Raw genomic sequence first — 19430 nt, 5'->3', positions numbered from 1 at the left:
ACTCACCACCAGATGGTGATCAGTTGACAGCTCTGCCCCTCTCTTCACCCGAGTGTCCAGAACATGCGGCCTCAGATCAGATGATATGATTACAAAATCGGTCATCGACCTTCGGCCTAGGGTGCTCTGGTACCACGTACACTTATGAGCCTCCTTATGTTCGAACATGATATTCTTTATAGACAATCCATGACTAGCACAGAAATCCAACAACAAACGCCCGCTCGGGTTTAGATCAGGGAGGCCGTTCCTCCCAATCCCGCCTCTCCAGGTATCTCCATCATTGCCCATATGCGCGTTGAAGTCTCCCAGCAGAACTATGGAGTCCCCTACTGGTGCCCTATACAGGACTCCATGCAGGGTCTCCAAGAAGGCCGAATACTTTGAACTGGTGTTTGGTGCATATGCACAGACAACAGTCAGTGTTCCCCCCCACAACCCATAGGCATAAGGAGGCGACCCTCTCGTCCACCGGTGTAAACTCCAATATAACGGCACTCAACCAGGGACTTGTGAGTATCCCCACACCCACCCGGTGCATCACACCCTGGTGAACTCCAGAGTAGAATAGTGTCCATCCTCTATCCAGGAGTACGGTTCCAGAACCGAGACTGTGCGTTGAGGTAAGCCCCACCAGATCTAACAGGTAGCGCTCCACCTCCCGCACAAGTTCCAGTTCCTTCCCTCACAGAGAGGTGACGTTGGACCAGACTCCCTCTGCCGCTGGAGTCTGGTCCGTCGAGGCCCCTGACCTTCACTGCCACTCATGTAGCAGCGCAGCCGACCCCATGAGTGGTGGGCCCATAGGATGGAAAGGGGGGTGTTGTCTGGAGCACAAGGCTCCAGACAACACAGCCCTCAGGTTCGTAGGGACACACAAACCTCTCCACCACGGTAAGGTGACAGTTCCCGGAGTGGTGCATCATCATCATCTCATCATCATCATCATCATCATCATCATCATCATCATCATCATCATCATCATCATCATCATCATCATCATCATCATCATCATCATCATCATCATCATCATCATCATCATAAGGGTGCACGGTGGCTTAGTGGTTAACACGTTCGCCCCACCCCTCCAGGGTCTGGGGTTCGACTCCCGCCGGGGCGGAGTTTGCGTGTTCTCCCCGTGCTGCGGGGGTTTCCTCTTAGTGCTCCGGTTTCCTCCCTGAGTCCAAAGACATGCATGGTAGGCTGATTGGCGTGTCTAAGGTGTCCGTAGTGTATGAATGGGTGTGTGAGTGTGTATGTGATTGTGCCCTGCGATGGACTGGCACCCTGTCCAGGGTATACCCCGTCTTGTGCCCGATGCCTGGGATAGGCTCCAGGGTCCCCCGCGACCCTGAAAAGGAGTAAGCGGTTGAAGATGGATGTATGGATGAATAACAATAATAGTTTAACTTTTTCCGATTTTCTAAACTACAATACCAACATTACATAACAAGCTTAATTCAGATTATACCCAAGCAAATAGCTGAAAAACCCCCCAAAAAAGTCAAAACATTTTTAACCACGTCTTCTACATGTATAGAATTCACACTGATTCACATGTCTTGATCTACTGTTCATATAGTTTATAACCCTGTACATGTGTATCATTACAGACACCATCCACCCTGCAGATGGTCTATTCCAAAAAGCCATAAGCTTTTAGAGATAAAAAGGTGTAACTAAGTTGGAAACTTGGAAAAATCTTCAAAAAGAGAAAAGAAGAGGCTGGTAAGGAAATGATTGCTGATATAAATAGCTGATATACCATAAATGCTAACAGGAAGTAACTTGTTTTGCTATTAATATGAACATACAAAAGTAAATTGTATTGTTCTTTAAAACAAAAAAATGGTAATCAAAGACAAATTGTTTGTTTATTGTTTATTACATTGTGTTACAAGAGGATTAAAATACTTTGGGACATGTTGTTATTGAAAAATGTCGGGCCACGTCACAACACACCATGCTTATTTTCCTATAATAAGCATTAAGTCTTGCTGTATTTTTTTCTTTACACATTTCCTTACACTCACTGTATTTTTAGCTCATTTGTTTAACAGCAAATTTTATTGACAAAATCAGAAAATTGCTTATTAATCATGGCAGGTGTTTGTAACTGTAACATGAGGTGTGAGAGATTGTAGGTAATAAAAGAACAGGAACTGTTTCACAACCTGGAGCTTGTTTAAAAACGATGAGGTCATATGTCATCCTGTTCTGCAAAGAACTGCTAGACCCGAGACGTCTGTAAATTGTAATTGTTAAGTTGTAATTGTGACCATGACTGCCATTTTCACAAGTCTAAGAGACAGAAAGTTGTGACTGTGAAGCTAAGAGGCTGTAGTTCTCATATATAACAGAAGACGCGTTTAGGTAAAGTTGACCACACTGCTGTGTGAAACCCAACATACCACTCAAACATTTGCTCATTTTGACACCTTCACTAGATTTTTTTCACACTTAGAGTTGTGGTAGGAAGTTTACATACCCCTTGCAGAATCTGCAAAATCTTAACACTGTTAACAAAATAAGAGGGATCGTAAAAATCCCATGTTGTTTTTTATTTAGTTCTGTCATAAATAAACTATTTCATATAACAGATGTTTACATATAGTCCACAAGACAAGATTATAGCTGAATTTATAAATATTACCCGTTCAAAGGTTTACATACCCTTGATTCTTTATACTGTGTGTCACTACCTGGATGATACAAGACTGTTTTTATGTTTTGTGATAGTTGTTCATGATGGGTATTGTTAAGGTTTTAATGGTATTACTACTCTTACCGATACTACTTATCGATCTGGAACTTTAACGGTATTCTTATTGGTACTTTGCACATTTCAAATGGTGCTAAAACTTCAACAAAGTGCCATATCTCTTATTTTGTGCTTTTCTGACCACAGCTGCTGCAGATGACATAGACGATCCTACATCAGGTAATAATCTCTCTCTCTCTCTCTCTCTCTCTCTCTCTCTCAACCAGAGACGAGCTAGCTAGGCAGTCGACAACTTAGCATTTCTCTGTCTGCGCATAATGAACTTTTAAAAGCTTTGACAGACTGCTTGTGTTTCTGCCCTTACAAGCAGAAATCGTGTTGCACTTGTGGTAACGAGCGTTGTCTGCATCAACTCTAGTGACCTGTAACCACATTGTGAACGTTTGGTTCTCTCCACCATCATCACTACATATTAAGTGGGAGCGTTCGTGTTGTGTGTGTTTGTGTGGTCGCTGTTGCGTGTGACAGACAACCTCCATGCATGAGAGATTTCTCTTCTGGCTTGTCACTAACAAAAAAGCAGACGAATATCTTTAGATTATCGCAAATTAGAAATGGTTGGTGAGATAAAATGTGCAAGATACCGTTTATTTAGCAATAATAAATAGGAAATATATTTTCTTAATTTCTCCAGTACCGAAAGCAGAACCGATAACGTCAGAGCTTATCGATACTACCCTCTTTCATAATTTAGCACAGGGGCCAGTTTAATACTGGGTTTCGGTCCCATCCCTATTCATGAGTGCCTTTTTTGTCCTGAGCAGTTAAACTGCCCACTGTTCTTCAGGAAAATCCTCCAGGTCCTGCACATTCTTTACTTTTCCAGCATATTCTGCATATTTGACCCCTTTCCAACAGTGGCTATATGATGTTTAGATCCATCTTTTCACACTGAGGACAACTGAGGAACTCGTACACAACTATTACATAAGGTGCAAACGTTCACTGATCCTCAAGAAGGTAACACGATACATTAAGAGCCAGGGGGTGTAAACTTTTGAACAGGATGATCTGTGTAAATTGTTAGTATTTTGTCTTCTGGGAGACATGTAACTATCTTATTTAGCATCTGAAGGGCAGTACTAAAACACACACACACACACATATATATAGCCCCGATTTGAAAAAAGTTGGGACGCTGTGTAAAATGTAAATAAAAACAGAATGCAATGATTTGCAAATCTCATGTTATGCACAATAAAACATAGAAAACATCAAATGTTTAAACTGAAGAAATGTGCCATTTTAAGGAAAAACTAAGGTAATTTTGAATTTGATGGTCACAACACGTCTCAAAAAAGTCTGCTAAAAACTGCGTCTACAATTTGTGGAACAACTTCAGTATAATGTTCGTCAACAAAAAATTGCGAAGACTATGAATATCTCATCATCTACTAGAATTTTTTTTTTTTCAATCGTCCAAGGAGACAATAGTATTCAGAATTTCTCTCACATAATACAAGGGAATTATTTCTGTATCGTGGACATGAGGATGTGTATTATAAATGCATAATGTTCTTACAGTGTTGCTTCTTATCTTCAACAAGTGAGACAGAGGTGCAAAAAAGTGAGAGAGTTTGTGGCGTAGCTAAAAATACAACTGTTGGTTAAGACACCTTTAGTGTGTCACTGAAGGTGAGAGAGTTCAGGACGTTAGTCCGTCTGTCAAGCACAAACACAAGTTTGAGAACGCCGGGGCACAAACCACGCAGGAAACTGTGACGACTGATTAGATAAATCAAAAGAAAGTGTAAGTAAAAAAAAATAATTAATAAAAATGAACATGAAGAAAAACATTTCTTGAGCAAAACTATAGATTACAAGTTAGATCAGAATCAGTTCTCAGATGTTTTAACTTAATGTTTCTGTTTCCAACAGGACTTGTGGTGTCTTAGAAGAGGCCTTTTTACGCCCCGTTATGGCAAAGTTCCATGGACCAAGGTTTTTATTCCTGATCCTGGCAGGATTAGTTTTATGTGAGTAGAACACTTTTCTATAGCGGCATGTTTTACTATTCGGGAAGCTATGTACAGGCAAAAATGTGACATGGTGATCGTTTTCTTCATAAATGTTTATTATTATTATTATTATTATTATTATTATTATTATTATTATTACTAATAATAATAATAATAATAATAATAATAATAATAATAATTTATGGTCTGTCTGTTTCTAACATTTCTTGAGAATGACAGTATAACTGAGTGACTCATTTATTTTTTAAATGAATACACTACATCCTTTGGACTGAAGAAATATAATATCTACATAATTATTGAAAGCGTAATTATGAAATTCTATACTAAGATATATATGGAGATGATAGATGATGTTGGACTCTGCATTTAAAAACTCTTCCATGATGCCTTGCTTCCTGTTACATTTCTAGATCAATTGGAGTAAGAGAACTTCTTATGCTTTCCTGATGAATTTTTTCGATTCAATGAGTGTGTGTGTGTGTGTGTGTGTGTTCGTAGGTAGGAACTGGTAATATGTGTGTTCTTTTTGGGTGTGCCCACTGAGGCTCTGGTTTAAAACAGTCTGAGTGATGCTTAATGGCTGCTTGAATGGTTTCACTGTGTGCTGCTCAGCACTGGATTCAGCGTCTCGGCCTGATCTTACTGTTCTGATTAAACCTCCGTCTGCCAGCATTTTCTGCTTTAAAGCTACTTTCAGCACAGTTTGGGTGTTGAGCATGTCCTCGTCTACTTCTGGGAACAGTTATAGTTCCTTTTTGGTGTCTTTTTCACAATACAGTCTGATTCTGAAATGTGGCCACTGTAACTTGAGTTGGTGTCTCTTCCAAACTGAAAAGTTGTTTATACAAAAAAAAACAAAAAGTTTTCTATATATGTTTCTATATATATATAAAAAACGCATACATTTGTAACCCCTTACACCATTCTTCTGTAAGATATGTAGTAAATGTATATGAAATACTGAAACTGTGGAATACTGATGTATAGTGTTTAGGAAGTGGAGAGATAAAGTCATGTGCTCACATGCCAAAATGATCATTCGAACTGAACAGTGTCTCATGTGTATAAACCTGATAAGACTTTTACAGCTACTATATAAGGCACTTCACAAGAAGTGAAATGTTATTTCAACACGTTCTACTACAATAGATACGGTAGTAAATGGTTATTATAGGATTATATGAGCTTAATAATACATACTACATGATTTATTAGAATTACGGTGATATTATTATTTACAAGTTATTTAAGTTAACGCATAATATACAGTAACTACTTGAATTAGGAATGTAATTCCTCTGGATTTGGTGAACAGTCCAGGGAGTTATTTTAAGGCGCTTTTATTACACAAGAATGTAGCAGGCTTCATTTTTGAATATAAAATGGTAAATGCAAAACAAATTTCCAAAGCAACCCTCATTTACACTTTAGCTAGCTCTAACCGCACCCAATATTCTTAGATTCGAGATTCAAGAGATTCTAGCTGCATTCCTAAACAATTCCCCATACCACACAGAAGTGTGTGCTTCTGTTGAACATTACAAGCAAGTCATATATATGAACGTTTGTGTGTGGACAGTGTAGGAATGAGGAAGAAGACATAATCATACACATTCCAGACTGAGACATCTACCACAGTGGTGTCACCATATAATAATAATAATAATAATAATAATACAACCAACATGATTCAAGGCCTTCCAAATGATGAGCAAAAATAGAATAATATGTTTTACCTTTATAACATTATCCATTTAGAGAGGAAGCAGTAAAGTATTTTACTGTATTGTATTGAATTATAAACATCACATCATTATCTTATAAGTAGTTCAACTTAATAGATGTAATATAAACTGTAGATGCAGTGTTGTGGTGTAACATGCCAGCTAATTTCACACACATTTAAATACGTATATATATAGGGTAAACTGTATATACTCTAACATTTACTTTAGAAATACAATGTGGATTTGATCAGTGACAATGACAGTGTGGTTTGAATATCCATTACAACATTTGTGTTTTTTTTTTAAATAGTACTTTGCTGTAACTTTTCTGAAAAAATGTTATACACATCCAAGTAAAGAAAGCAAAGTGTTCTCAGCTGGGGAAAAGGGGGGGGGGGGGGGGTTACAGTGTACAGGAAGCTATGGTTAAAAAACTGAAATAGCTTGTGTGCACTCGTTGCTATACCAACCAGGCTGTGCTATACATAAGCCACTGTCGATGATGCTCCTACATTCGATAATTTATAAGACTTGGACAGGAATATGGTCGTGTAAGATGTATACAGCAGGTATAAAAAACAAACAAGCAAACAAACAAACAAAAAATGCACACAGACACACACACACCTTTTTTTCTGTTAGACTCTGTCTCCCTAATATCCCACATCATTTTTGTTCTAAATGAATTCCTACAACCAAAAGTGTCGAACTATAAATATAAAATGCTATGATGTATATAACTATGTGCAATATTTTTGTTCACAGCATTTGCTGATTCATTGCTGAAAGCTTCATATTTTAAGTTGCTGCATCAATGTTTCTGTGGAGTGTGCTTCATGTAGCTTACAGCATTGCTTTGTGTGGTAACAGTAACACCTACAGTCACCCCATCAGTTTTCCTAGCTTCCACTCAAGGTAACACAGGGTCTTCTTCTCATCATCATCACCACCTTCATCACACACTCTGATCAGTCTTGCACTCACTAAAACTCCAAGCTCTCCCAAACTCTCACCCTCAGTCAAGACCCCACCTGTGACTTCACTCTCAGTGACCCAGACCCTGGTGATCACCATGCTATTTTTCTCCTAAATTTGGTCACCTCCCATTTCCCACCCACCAGTCAGTTCTCCCCTATCATAGCAGGGAGGGTGAAGGCTAACCTCTGAGACAAGTGAAGCCAGCCCACCGCATATTTTCAAACTGCTGCTCACGCTGCAGGAAAGCGCGGTCTCCTCCGCATACATGAGCTCACAGACACACACGATTGGCTAGTGTCTCTGTGATTGACAGGGGAGAAAGCGTTAACCATCCCTCCCTTCCAGAGAGCACAGACAATTTAGGTTCTCGACCATGCGTGACCGTGGCATCGTCAGGATTCAAAATTACGATGAGAGTTTTATGTGAGTATTGCAAAATGAAGCAACATGTGGGGCAGTGGTGGCTTAGCGGTTAAACCTCTGGGTTACGGATTGGGAGGTCAGGGGTTCAAGCCTTGGCGTTGCCAAGCGGGCACTGTTGGGCCCTTGAGCAAGGCCCTTAACCCTTTCTGCTCCAGGGTTGCTGTATCATGGCTGACCCTGTGCTCTGACCCCAACTTCCTAACATGCTGGGGTATGCCCAGAAAAGACCTTCATTGTGCTGTAATGTATATGTGACTAATAACAATCAATAAAGAAATAATAACAGATTAATAAAATCTCAGAATACTACTTAAGGAAATGTCAAAATTAGAACCTTATTTTGTGCTTTATTTTGAAAACAGAGATCATTTTTAGAGTGCTCACCCTTCCTCTATAGTAATATATCATTTACTGTCGTCCTCTTGATCTGATAAATCAGGAATCATGATCCTGAATATAAACTGAAGTCCATATATGTGCTTAGTCCTTGTGTATGGTTTCAGCTATTCATTAAACCACTTCTCTCTTTTTATAACTACAGATTTGTTAGATGTTAACCTTTTCCTTCATAAATTACTTTCACGCATATCCAGATTCATTAGATTTTCTAGGGTTGAATTTTGATTCTGTCTAAATATCAAATATTAAAAAGTAAATGAATTTTAAAATAAAACAAAATTAATAATAAATTTTCCATTGTTCAGAATGTGTAATATTCTGGTCTAAAATAGGCAATGAAGATAAAAACTTTTTAGAAAATATAATTTCTGAACATAAAAAATGCATGCAGTTTGGGACTGTTGCATGATCCAAAAAGAAAAAAAAATAAATCAAATAAATCCATAAACTAGTTTAAAACAAACAAACAAGCAGTGTTCTTGACCAAACAGCCTGCACTTCACCTAATAGGCCTGTAGGTGGCACTTGGACGTCATTTAATCAGTTATGATAGTTTCATCAAATGGTAAATCAATACAAGATGCAGTAAGTAAATAAGAGTAAATTGAACATTATTTACCATTAATGCGACTTTTATGCAATATGCAAATTCATCTGTCCGTTCAGACTGGAAAGAACGATACTCGTCGTCGTTTTTCTTTTAGTCATTTCACCTTTGTTAAAAAAAATGAAAACAGACTGGTTATGTAGTTTTCAACTGAGTTATGAATAAAAATGGGAAATTACTGCTCTTGTTCACTGTCCAGTGAAATTTGAGCTTGTTGTGCCACAGGTTGGTGTATACATGACAAACGGGCATCGATTATGAATTATGTAATATTTTAAAATATGTAACATGTAGAGTTTTAATTGAATTGACACACTAGCTTTTGTGATTCCTTTTTTTTTCCTGCTGTTGAGCCATAGACAGTCACTGAAAGAGCCTTATATGGCCTGCCAGAAATAGGTTCCTGACCCCTGACTTAGAGTAAATTTCCTGGCACAGACAAACTATTTTTGTTTAGGTCTAACACCCTGATACTGGATTGCATTCATATTGTTACTGCACAAAAGGCAAACAAATCTGGTACATTTGTACATTTCAGATGGTCCTAAAGCTTCAACAAAGTGCCATATCTCTTATTTTGTGCTTTTCTGACCACAGGTACTGCAGATGACAAAAATGGACCAGGTAATAATCTCTCTCTCTCTCTCTCTCTCTCTCTCTCTCTCTCTCTCTCTCTCTACCGCTTTACCTCTTTTCCTGACTCATTGTATTGCTTTACATGCACACTAACCATAAATTGTGAAATTTTACAGCAGATATTTCTCTTTTTGCTTTTAACACAAAGAAATTTTTTATATTCATTTCAAACCTAACAAAAGGTGTTGGTTTATGGTTTTTGTGGCACACACACACACACACACACACACACACATACATACATATATAGCCTATCATGGAGATTGTACTATTAGCTGTAATTCACAACCTACTGACATTGTTGACAATTTGCAGAAAACTCAAACGCAAGCACCTCTGACTCCTCATGCACTTCCTCCACCATGAACACAACCTCACCCCCACTCACAACCAGCACAGCAACAGGTAACAAGACAGTGATGGATCACACAGCTGCGTGTTTCATACTTACTCACACACACACATACACACACATACATGCATAAATACATAGCCTATAATTATATATAACACACACACACACACACACACACACACACACACACACACACACATACATACATACATACATAAAGTATCTCACAAAAGTGAGTACACCCCTCACATTTTTGTAAATATTTGATTATATCTTTTCATGTGACAGCACTGAAGAAATGACACTTTGCTACAATGTAAAGTAGTGAGTGTACAGCTTGGGTAACAGTGTAAATTTGCTGTCCCCTCAAAATAACTCAACACACAGCCATTAATGTCTAAACCGCTGGCAACAAACGTGAGTACACCCCTAAGTGAAAATGTCCAAGAGTGGGAAACATGTAATTACAACATGTAATATTTTCTTATTTTGCTTAATGAGGCAAATGAAGTTATGTGATTAGTGGTTATGACGCGACTATAGATACATAGATACGTTTGCTACATGCTGTATTACATACATGTTGATATACTCATGTATTAATAACACAAGAGCCTTGCCCACAAACACCACCAAGCATCAACAATCAAATACAACCGTAACCATGACTACAGCCGGTAATAATCACTTTTGTGAAGAATACATTTACTGAAGGTATTGATAATAGTTTTTACTAGATGCTTTTTCCTCAGCATAGACATTACAGCCTGCTCTGAATACAGTATGTCCCAACAGGTCCAACCAGTCAGAAATGTTTATATTTAATAAAATATCCCAATTTGGATAAAAGACTGGATTAAAAAACATTTAAACACTGAATGATGTGTAACTTTGTTTTTAGAGGATCATACTAACTAATCCTGTGATTGTGTATCATGGAGATTGTACTATTAGCAGCTTTTCTGAAATTCACAACCTACTGACATTGTTGACAATTTGCAGAAAACATAAAAGCAAGCACTTCTGACTCCTCACGCACTTCCTCCACCATGAACACAACCTCACCCCCACTCACAACCAGCACAACAACAGGTAACAAGACAATGCTGGATCACACAGCTGCTTAGTTCTCTCTCTCTCTCTCTCACACACACACACACACACACACACACACACACACTTCTTATTATTGACCTTTATATTTATATTTCATCTAAGTATATATGCTATAATTTTGTCATTCTTTTTACTCCACAGAGACATCCCCCAAGTGTAAGTACAAGTCCATCAATTCCAAAGTAAAAGTTCTTCTGTTTATGATCATGATATTGTTTTGTTCACGATGTACATGAAAACATTTCTTTACAGGCATCTACACCCTCGAAGAAGAAAACGATACTGTGACAGTGAACATTGACAAGAATGACTCAGCAGACAAATACGAGATTAAATTCACAGACACATCAGATGGAAGCAGTACAAAAACATGGCCAGAAGAGTCTTTCCCAATATCACTTAAATCATTTAAGCCTTGCCAAAATTACACTGTCACTCTTACTCCTTCCTGTAAACCCACGACTGGATTTTTTAAAACAAGCGAATTAGGTAAGTTAAATATATAATTTTGTGTACAGAATTTGTACACATCTTTATTCAACTAATAATAAAGTGACTATTATATGTAATAAGAAAAGATTTTTAACAGCTTTATTTGATTTGATTGTTTTTGCAGTTGACTCAGATGTAAGCCACACGTTGAAGATAACTGGGGCAAAAGTACAAGTGTGTTTTGAGACCAAATGGGATTTGAGTAAATGTATTGATCTCGATACCAGTAACTCCTGCACTGGCTATAGCGTGACTTTCAACGGAGATCCCTGCAAGAAATCTATCCCTTTCACACTTCCCCCAGGTATATATTGCACTTATTAATGTACATGATAAACACAAAAATACATATATATTACATTGCATACTGTATACATTATATATACAGTCTCTAATTAATAAATCACATTAATTAATGAATGTAGGATGTATTGTATTAATAACACATAGCACGGTTTGGAATTTGCACACCCAAATTACAAAGGCTTAAATATAGCTGTGCGTACAGTATGTGGAAGAATCGTTTTGGAAAATAAATTCTTAAATGTGTCTGTTGCAGTAAAGCCTGTTATTAGTTATACAAACGAGTTCCCCACGGAATTACGTTGGCGCAATCAGCCTTCAAACTGCCTAAAAAACTTCACATACAACTGCAATGGTAAGCACTGAAGTTATAAACGCTTACACTGTTTAATAAGAGCAACTGTTTGTTTTATTGCCACAAAAAAAAAAATAAATAAAATAAAAATCATGATGTAATACATAATAATGATGTTTATAATAATAATAATAAAACTTTATTCTTTGTAGGTTTGACAGTTGCAGATTTGAAACCTTTTCATGATTATGCATGCACTGGGACATATGATTATGAGAATGGAACAATTACAAGTGATCCCATCCGAGTTAAGATTGATTGTGGTAAGTTGGTAATTTATCTGAGTATCAGACCCTATAAAAAAGCCTCATAGAAGTGGTTTGACCAAGGCACATCATTCTGACCTTCTCTCTAATGACATTAGCTTCAGTAAGTCAGTGGACACAAACTGGACGTGTGCAAGTTGCTAATAATGATCTCTTTTACCGAGCTGAGTTCTCTCACACATTTAAGTCACTGTAATTTTATATAAAAAAGAATTGAATAAATCTGAGTATACAGCCTGGTCAAAGTGTGAAACTGTCAGTGTAGAAGTTTTAATCTAGTATTCAAGGATTTAAAAGTTTTAGTGTCTTTTAGTGTATCGCACAGTGAAATTCTGTTAGTGACATCCTAAGCTGATTCATAAAAAAATACAAACAAACAATAAATTCATTTTAAAAAAGGTGACAACTTTTTGAAAACAAAAATACTTGAATACAAATGATAATAAATAGACATTTAATCCAATATAAAAGTACAAAACAACACAAATTCTGCTCAGAGAAGACAGTTAAGACAAATTTTTTTGGGCACTGACTCAATTTCAGAATTTTCCTTATGCAGTGAGAACCTCATCAGCCGGTAAGATGACATTAAGGTGATATCAACAAAACAAATAGGTCACGGATAACTCTTGTGTCAAAGCATATTGAGAGCCGTATGAGAAATGGAATAGTAAAATGAAGTGGGAATTTTTTTTATTTAAAGTTTGATATTACCTTAATAAAGACAGAATTAAGAAGACACAAACCATTCAACTATTCAGATTTTCAAAAATATTAAAACATGCACATGTTCTGAATAATATTATTTGGGGCATCAAATGCAAAAAGTTGAACATTCTTTTCTTTATGACTATTTATTTATTTATTTGTTTGTTTGTTTGTTTGTTTGTTTGTTTGTTTTAGTTACATAGTGACTCATGTCAAATAACTGTTTTAAGTTTCAGAGTAAATTTTACATATGAATCTAAATGTAAAATGTAAATATTAATTCTAAATGTTAAAATGTAAATGTTATCTACATTTTAACCCTAAATCATAAAACTAAATCTTAAATGTAGAAATTTTAATAATTACCCCTGCCCTCTCAGAGTGTCATTGAGAGCACACAATGCTAGTAGGGTTGCCAGTTTTACACCATACTATGCTAGTTGGAACAAAGTCTCCTGATGGCATTTTTTTTTTAGCTCATTTAAGACAGTCCTCAGCATCCAAGATCTTGTTTTAGAGCACATAAATCAGAATTAGTGTTCAGGATTTTTCACTAAATCCTAGCAGTTAACTAAAATCAACTAATCTGTCAAGATTGTCTTAAAGCCAGCTGCTAACTGTAGCACTCTAGCTAATGTGAGCTGACCTAATGCTATCTATTAACTAACATGAAGTAATGTGACAGGAATTACTCCTCACACATGAAGCCATAAAAGATAAGGATTTATGTCTATTTCTACTGGAAGCAATAAAATGTAAAAGCTATATCAAATATAGGAGCTATTTCAGTGTCCCTTTACAGTTTATCTATTTATATTTAGTGATCACTTTTATCCTGGTCAGAGCTGAGGTGTATCCGGAGTTTGTCCCAGGAACACTGAGCTCAAGGAGGAAGAGATTTGGGTCAGATATGTACAAAAACAAGTCATCAGCATGTAATGACAACTTATTTTCTGTCCTGCACAAAGCCTGTCTGATCAGAATGGATTAAAGAAGCAACATGTTTGCCCAACCATTTGACCAATACCTTTGCAAACACTTTTTGATCACCACTGAGCAAACTAAGTGGCCTATAGCTAGAAGGATCTCAAAAGTGTTAATAAATGGTATAAGAAGTTGTAATTCCTCAATGACAATCACTATTATTTAATCTAGAGAGGTTTTTTAAAAAAATGCAGCTAACTACTCTCTCTGTTATAGATATAGTGAATGAGCCCAGTCTCTCTGTAAGTCATAATAGCATTCATGCATCCTGGCAATTGGATAGCGAGAACTGTCCATCGATTACCACAAACTTCACCTGGAAAGTAACATGCAAAGAACATGGTAGGAAAACATTCTCTTGTATAGTAAACTTAGAAGAATCATGCAAGATCTCTCTTTTTTAATCTTAGAAATCTTTGTGTTTCTATTTCATTCCAGGTTCCACCAGATATTTAAAAGGTTTGTCCCTGTGCTTTACAGATGCGTCCTCTTCATTTCAAATGTTCTTCTGTCTTTTTAATCATTATTCAACAGTTATACTTCATTATGAGTTTTATCATTTCAGGGCACTGTACCAAGAACTCCTGTGAATTTTCTAAGTTGGAATTTTTTACGGTATATACTTGTGAGTTTGAAGCAGCTTATGAAAACAAACCATTTCACATCACTACCAAAACTACAAAAACCTGGCCTGGACGTAAGTACTGCACACGATTTTCAAGTTTTCATGTCTGATGGTGTTAGTAATACATAATAACTAACCATGACCACTAATCCCAAGTGTTGATCTGATACATAATCATTGCAATATTTGTTTATTTGTTGAGAAAAGATGTACAGTTCCAAGTCCCATGAATCTTGTCCTCCTTTCTTTCTCCCACTCTTTCTCTTTTGATCAAATCCCAATTAAGCCATTATCTATTCTCACTACATCTTTAAACTGTTGTTGTCGTATTATTTATTTCTTCTTTGTCATGGTCCAGCTCCTTATTTCTTTTTAGACACAGCAGAATTGGATCTTTAACCAGTAGGAAGTTGCATCTACATAGACAATAGTAGCAAATTCAAGCCACAACTAATTAAAACCAAACTGATCACAACATGATGCAAAAACCACCACAAAGTCTTTCAATTTCTCAAAGAGTCTTTCGTGCAAGTCCGTATATACTAAATAGTGTGTGCGAGCATGCGTGTGTGTGTGTGTGTGTGTGTGTGTGTGCGTGCATGCACGTGTGTGTGTGTGTGTGTGTGTGTGTGTGTGTGTGTGTGATTGGGATCACCTGTGCATGATTAGAACTCAGGTGACTGTGATGCTGGAGTTTGATGGGGTGATGGGGATTGTAGTCCCTTTTGTAGTCAGCAGTGTTTTCTGGGAAGTGGAGTTTCTTGCTGATTCCAGCACTGACATGACACCACCAATCTATGAGGATTTATACGCTTTAAAACAAACAAGGAAATGTTCATATACTACATCTAAGGCATGAATATGTACAGTATGACTTAAATGTTCAGTGTATTCTTCTTGCTAATGCACATGTTACCAAAGCAAATTTCTGCTATAAGACTGAAGCATAAGCTTAAGGTTTAATTATTGTTAAAGTTTCATAAATTCTAATATTTCTCTTCTTTCTTTTATAGAACCTACGTTAAAAGAAAGCAAAATAACAGCAACACATTCAAGCTAAACTGATCACAATATGATGGCAGAGCCACCACAATGACCACAAAATGGTTGTTTAATAAATTCAAAAATGTATATTTATTTATATAATAATAAAGATATAAATAAGTTGTTATTGGTGACCTGTATTATTGTGTCACTGGTACTTCAAAAATAGAAGAAGAAAAAAAAATAAAATAAAACCCTGCACATATAGATTATATGGAAACAGACACAGACATCAGATCTTGTCTGAGAAAAGGAAAGCAGAATTGATGTCTTTGGAAAGCAAGATCCATCATGACGTGGTGATCAGTTCAATTTTTTTAATTTTAATTTTATTTTATTTATTTGTATAGCGCTTTTTACAATAGACATTGTCTCAAAGCAGCTTTACAGAAATATCAACATGGTATACAGATATTAAAGGTGCGAATTTATCCCAACTGTTCAGCTTGAATGGTCCATGACTTCTCTCTGTAGCTGCAACCACCTGCTGGTTAATGATCCTCATCTCTCTGCATTATGTTGTTTAGTGTTTCAGTATGTTTGATTCAGTTTATGAAAGGTTATACAGTATATACCATCAATCTATGAGCACTGTATAACAAGTAATAAAACAAACACGGACATGTTCATGTATAATATCTAAGACATAAACGTGTGATGTAGACGTATTCTTCATGCACATATTACGAAAGCAAATTTCTGGTATAAGACTGAAGCATAAGCAATGTCATAGTTCCTTCAAAACTAAGCAATTTAATTTAAAATCATTTAATTTCTTAAATTTTTCTTCTTTCTCTCATAGAACCGTCTTACACAAATGGTCCAACAAAAAAAGAGGAAAGCCATAATGCTTTCAGAGTGAGCTGGTCAATCGACAGTTGGAATGGCGATTCGGGAAAGATCTTCGCAGAGCTCTACATTAATCATAATCTGCAAGAGAATAAAACAGACTGCAATGGAAAAATTTGTAATTTTCATTTCACAAACCTCTACTACTCAACACAATATAAAATTAAGGTACTGACATTTGATCACACTTATCTGACTTTCATTTTGCAGTTTATAAAGTAATTAGTCAGTGCTAACTTTGGGAACCAACGCATTATTTTGATAGTGGACTTCACACTGTATTTTTACTCAGGTGTATGCCCAAAATGGTCATGGGAACAGAACAGTTATCCTTGATATGGATCATTCCACTAAATGTAAGACCCACTTTTACCTCCTTTGCCCTAATTCAGATGTCCTCATATTTTAATTTCCTCCAATATCCATATTATAATAATAATATATTAATAACCAGCCTAAAACTAATATGTGGTGTGTTTCAGACAATGACAAAGCCGTTATTGGATTCCTGGCCATTCTCATTGTTCCTACATCTGCTGCACTGCTGTTTGTCCTCTACAAAATCTATCTTTCAATGAGAGAGAAGTCAAGGTCTGTGTCACAGATGATGTTTCCTGAACCCTCTCATGTGTGGCTTTAATTGTTTTATTTTATTTTATTTTATTTTATTAAATAAAATGTGATGATTTTAAAAATCAGTTTCATAAAAGCTGTAATTGAATTTAGCTGTTGGGGCTATATATACAATGGGGGAAATAAGTATTGAACACATCAACATTTTTTTCAGTAAATATATTTCCAATGAGGTTATACACACGAAATTTTCACCAGACATCAGTATTGACTCAAGAAATCCAGAAATATAAAGAATTAAAGTCACATAACACAACATTAAAGTCCTAAATAAAGTTATAAAGTTATGGAGTGTGCTGGTAAACAACATATCATTTCATTTTCTTAATGTAAGCTGTATACATTTTTGTGTCCTACTAATGTTAATACTCCTTATATGGCATGTGACAAAAACAACAGAAAAAAACAAAACGAAACAACTTGAATTCAAATGCAAATACAGTTTTACATTAAAATATAGCAAAGAAGTAATTCACTGTCACACAACACGGCTTGTTAGTATCACAAAGCAGAAAATTAATATACAGACCTTTCATATTTACACCCAAGTGACAACCAAACAAAGAAATGATAAATATCTCTTAACTAACTTTACAACAGTTACACATGTACTAATCTTTCTGAAACATAAAAGATCACTGTTAAATAACTGGCACATCAGTGACATGGAGGGGGAAAAAAATTTGAAAGTGATTAAGTCCTCTCCAGTGAGTCAAAGTAAAGGGACTGTTCAGTGTTTGGTAATGAAATGGAGGAGTGATTCATTGTTTTATTTCTTCTCATAGTGCAGACATTGCTGTTCAGACTGTGTTTAGAAACACCGAGCGATAATTTATATACTCTATTTCTAAAGCTCATCGCATAACCATTCATAAACAAAACATACCCGAGATTTTGGTTCAAAATAACCATCACAAACTGCTATCGGCCCTGTAAGTCAGGGGATGGTCACCTATATAGGTGGTGCTTGACGCATCCCATAATGATAACCCTAGTAATACCACGCACGATGGTGATAGTGGTACGCAGGCAGAACATGGAGGACATGCTGGTGACATGAATAAGGGAAGCCTGACAGCCCAAGCTTCATGATGGCGAAGAGGGCTCAAGGGAGAATGGCTACAAGGAGCCTACTCCTAGGACAGAGTGAGCTACCGGGGTCTTGGTGACATCGAGTCGGTAGTATCTGACAAATGTATGGGGAAAGGCCGAGCTCGCAGCAGAACAGATGCTGCAAGGTCCTGCAAGGTCCTGCAATGAGACTCCCTGAAACAGAGCCCACGAGGTGGCCACGCCCCTAGTAGAGTGTTAAATGTAATAATGTTAAACTTTTACTTTGCATTAACATGTTATTCTCCGTGTTGTTCTCCAAAACATTGCTTTCTTTAAAAAATCTTGTAGCACATCAAGATATTACTATCCTAGTGGCCAAAGGTTTGTGAAAACCTGACCATCACACCCATATGTGCATGTAGAACACTCCATTCCTACACTCTTCTGCAAAGTCTTTTCACTAGATTTTGGAGCGTGGCTGGTGATATTTGTGTTCATTCAGCCACAAGAGCATTAGTGAGGTCAGGCACTGATGTTGGGTAGCATAAATCCATCCATCCATCCATCCATCCTCAACCGCTTATTTCGTCACAACGGTGCGGTAAAACGGTGCAGTACTTGAACTCCTTGACTTGGGTTAAGTACTCATTCCCCACCCGGAGTAGGCACTCCATCGGTTTCCTATTGAGAACCATGGCCTCAGATTTAGAGGTGCTAATCCTCATCCCAGCCGCTTCACACTCAGCTGCAAACTGATCCAGTGAGTGCTGGAGGTCACGGACCGATGACGCCATCAGGACCACATCATCTGCAAAAAGCAGCGATGAGATCATCAGGTCACCAAACCGCAACCCCTCCCCACCATGACTGCACCTCGATATCCTGTCCATGAATATCACAAACACGATTGGTGACAAAGCGCAGCCCTGGCGGAGACCAACCCCCACCTGGAACGAGTCCGACTTTTTCCCGAGCATCCAGACACAGCTCTCACTTTGGGAATACAGTGATTGGATAGCCCTAAGAAGGGAACCCCTCACCCCATACTCCCTCAGCACCTCCCACATTAAACCCCTGGGGACCCGGTCATATGCCTTTTCCAAATCCACAAAA

The 19430-nt window shown here is 37.1% G+C and overlaps 1 protein-coding gene across 1 annotated transcript in view; it reads left to right on the top strand.

The window, feature by feature from the left end:
• The first annotated feature begins 291 nt into the window (after positions 1 to 291).
• Positions 292 to 19430, top strand: part of LOC128613894 (receptor-type tyrosine-protein phosphatase C-like) — a 141372-nt gene continuing 122233 nt past the window's right edge. The window contains exons 1-14 of the mRNA XM_053635051.1: positions 292 to 361; positions 7362 to 7406; positions 9496 to 9522; positions 11147 to 11161; positions 11258 to 11494; positions 11622 to 11801; positions 12057 to 12155; positions 12308 to 12418; positions 14330 to 14455; positions 14552 to 14572; positions 14679 to 14810; positions 16585 to 16799; positions 16924 to 16987; positions 17114 to 17222. Of these exons, the coding sequence (XP_053491026.1) occupies positions 292 to 361; positions 7362 to 7406; positions 9496 to 9522; positions 11147 to 11161; positions 11258 to 11494; positions 11622 to 11801; positions 12057 to 12155; positions 12308 to 12418; positions 14330 to 14455; positions 14552 to 14572; positions 14679 to 14810; positions 16585 to 16799; positions 16924 to 16987; positions 17114 to 17222 (1451 nt within the window). The remainder of the gene's footprint in view (positions 362 to 7361; positions 7407 to 9495; positions 9523 to 11146; positions 11162 to 11257; positions 11495 to 11621; positions 11802 to 12056; positions 12156 to 12307; positions 12419 to 14329; positions 14456 to 14551; positions 14573 to 14678; positions 14811 to 16584; positions 16800 to 16923; positions 16988 to 17113; positions 17223 to 19430) is intronic.

Source organism: Ictalurus furcatus, chromosome 10, assembly GCF_023375685.1.
Source record: "Ictalurus furcatus strain D&B chromosome 10, Billie_1.0, whole genome shotgun sequence".
In the NCBI taxonomy this organism is placed as follows: domain Eukaryota; kingdom Metazoa; phylum Chordata; class Actinopteri; order Siluriformes; family Ictaluridae; genus Ictalurus; species Ictalurus furcatus.
Note: the sequence above shows the minus strand (reverse complement) of the source record. Positions and strands in the feature narration are given on the sequence as shown.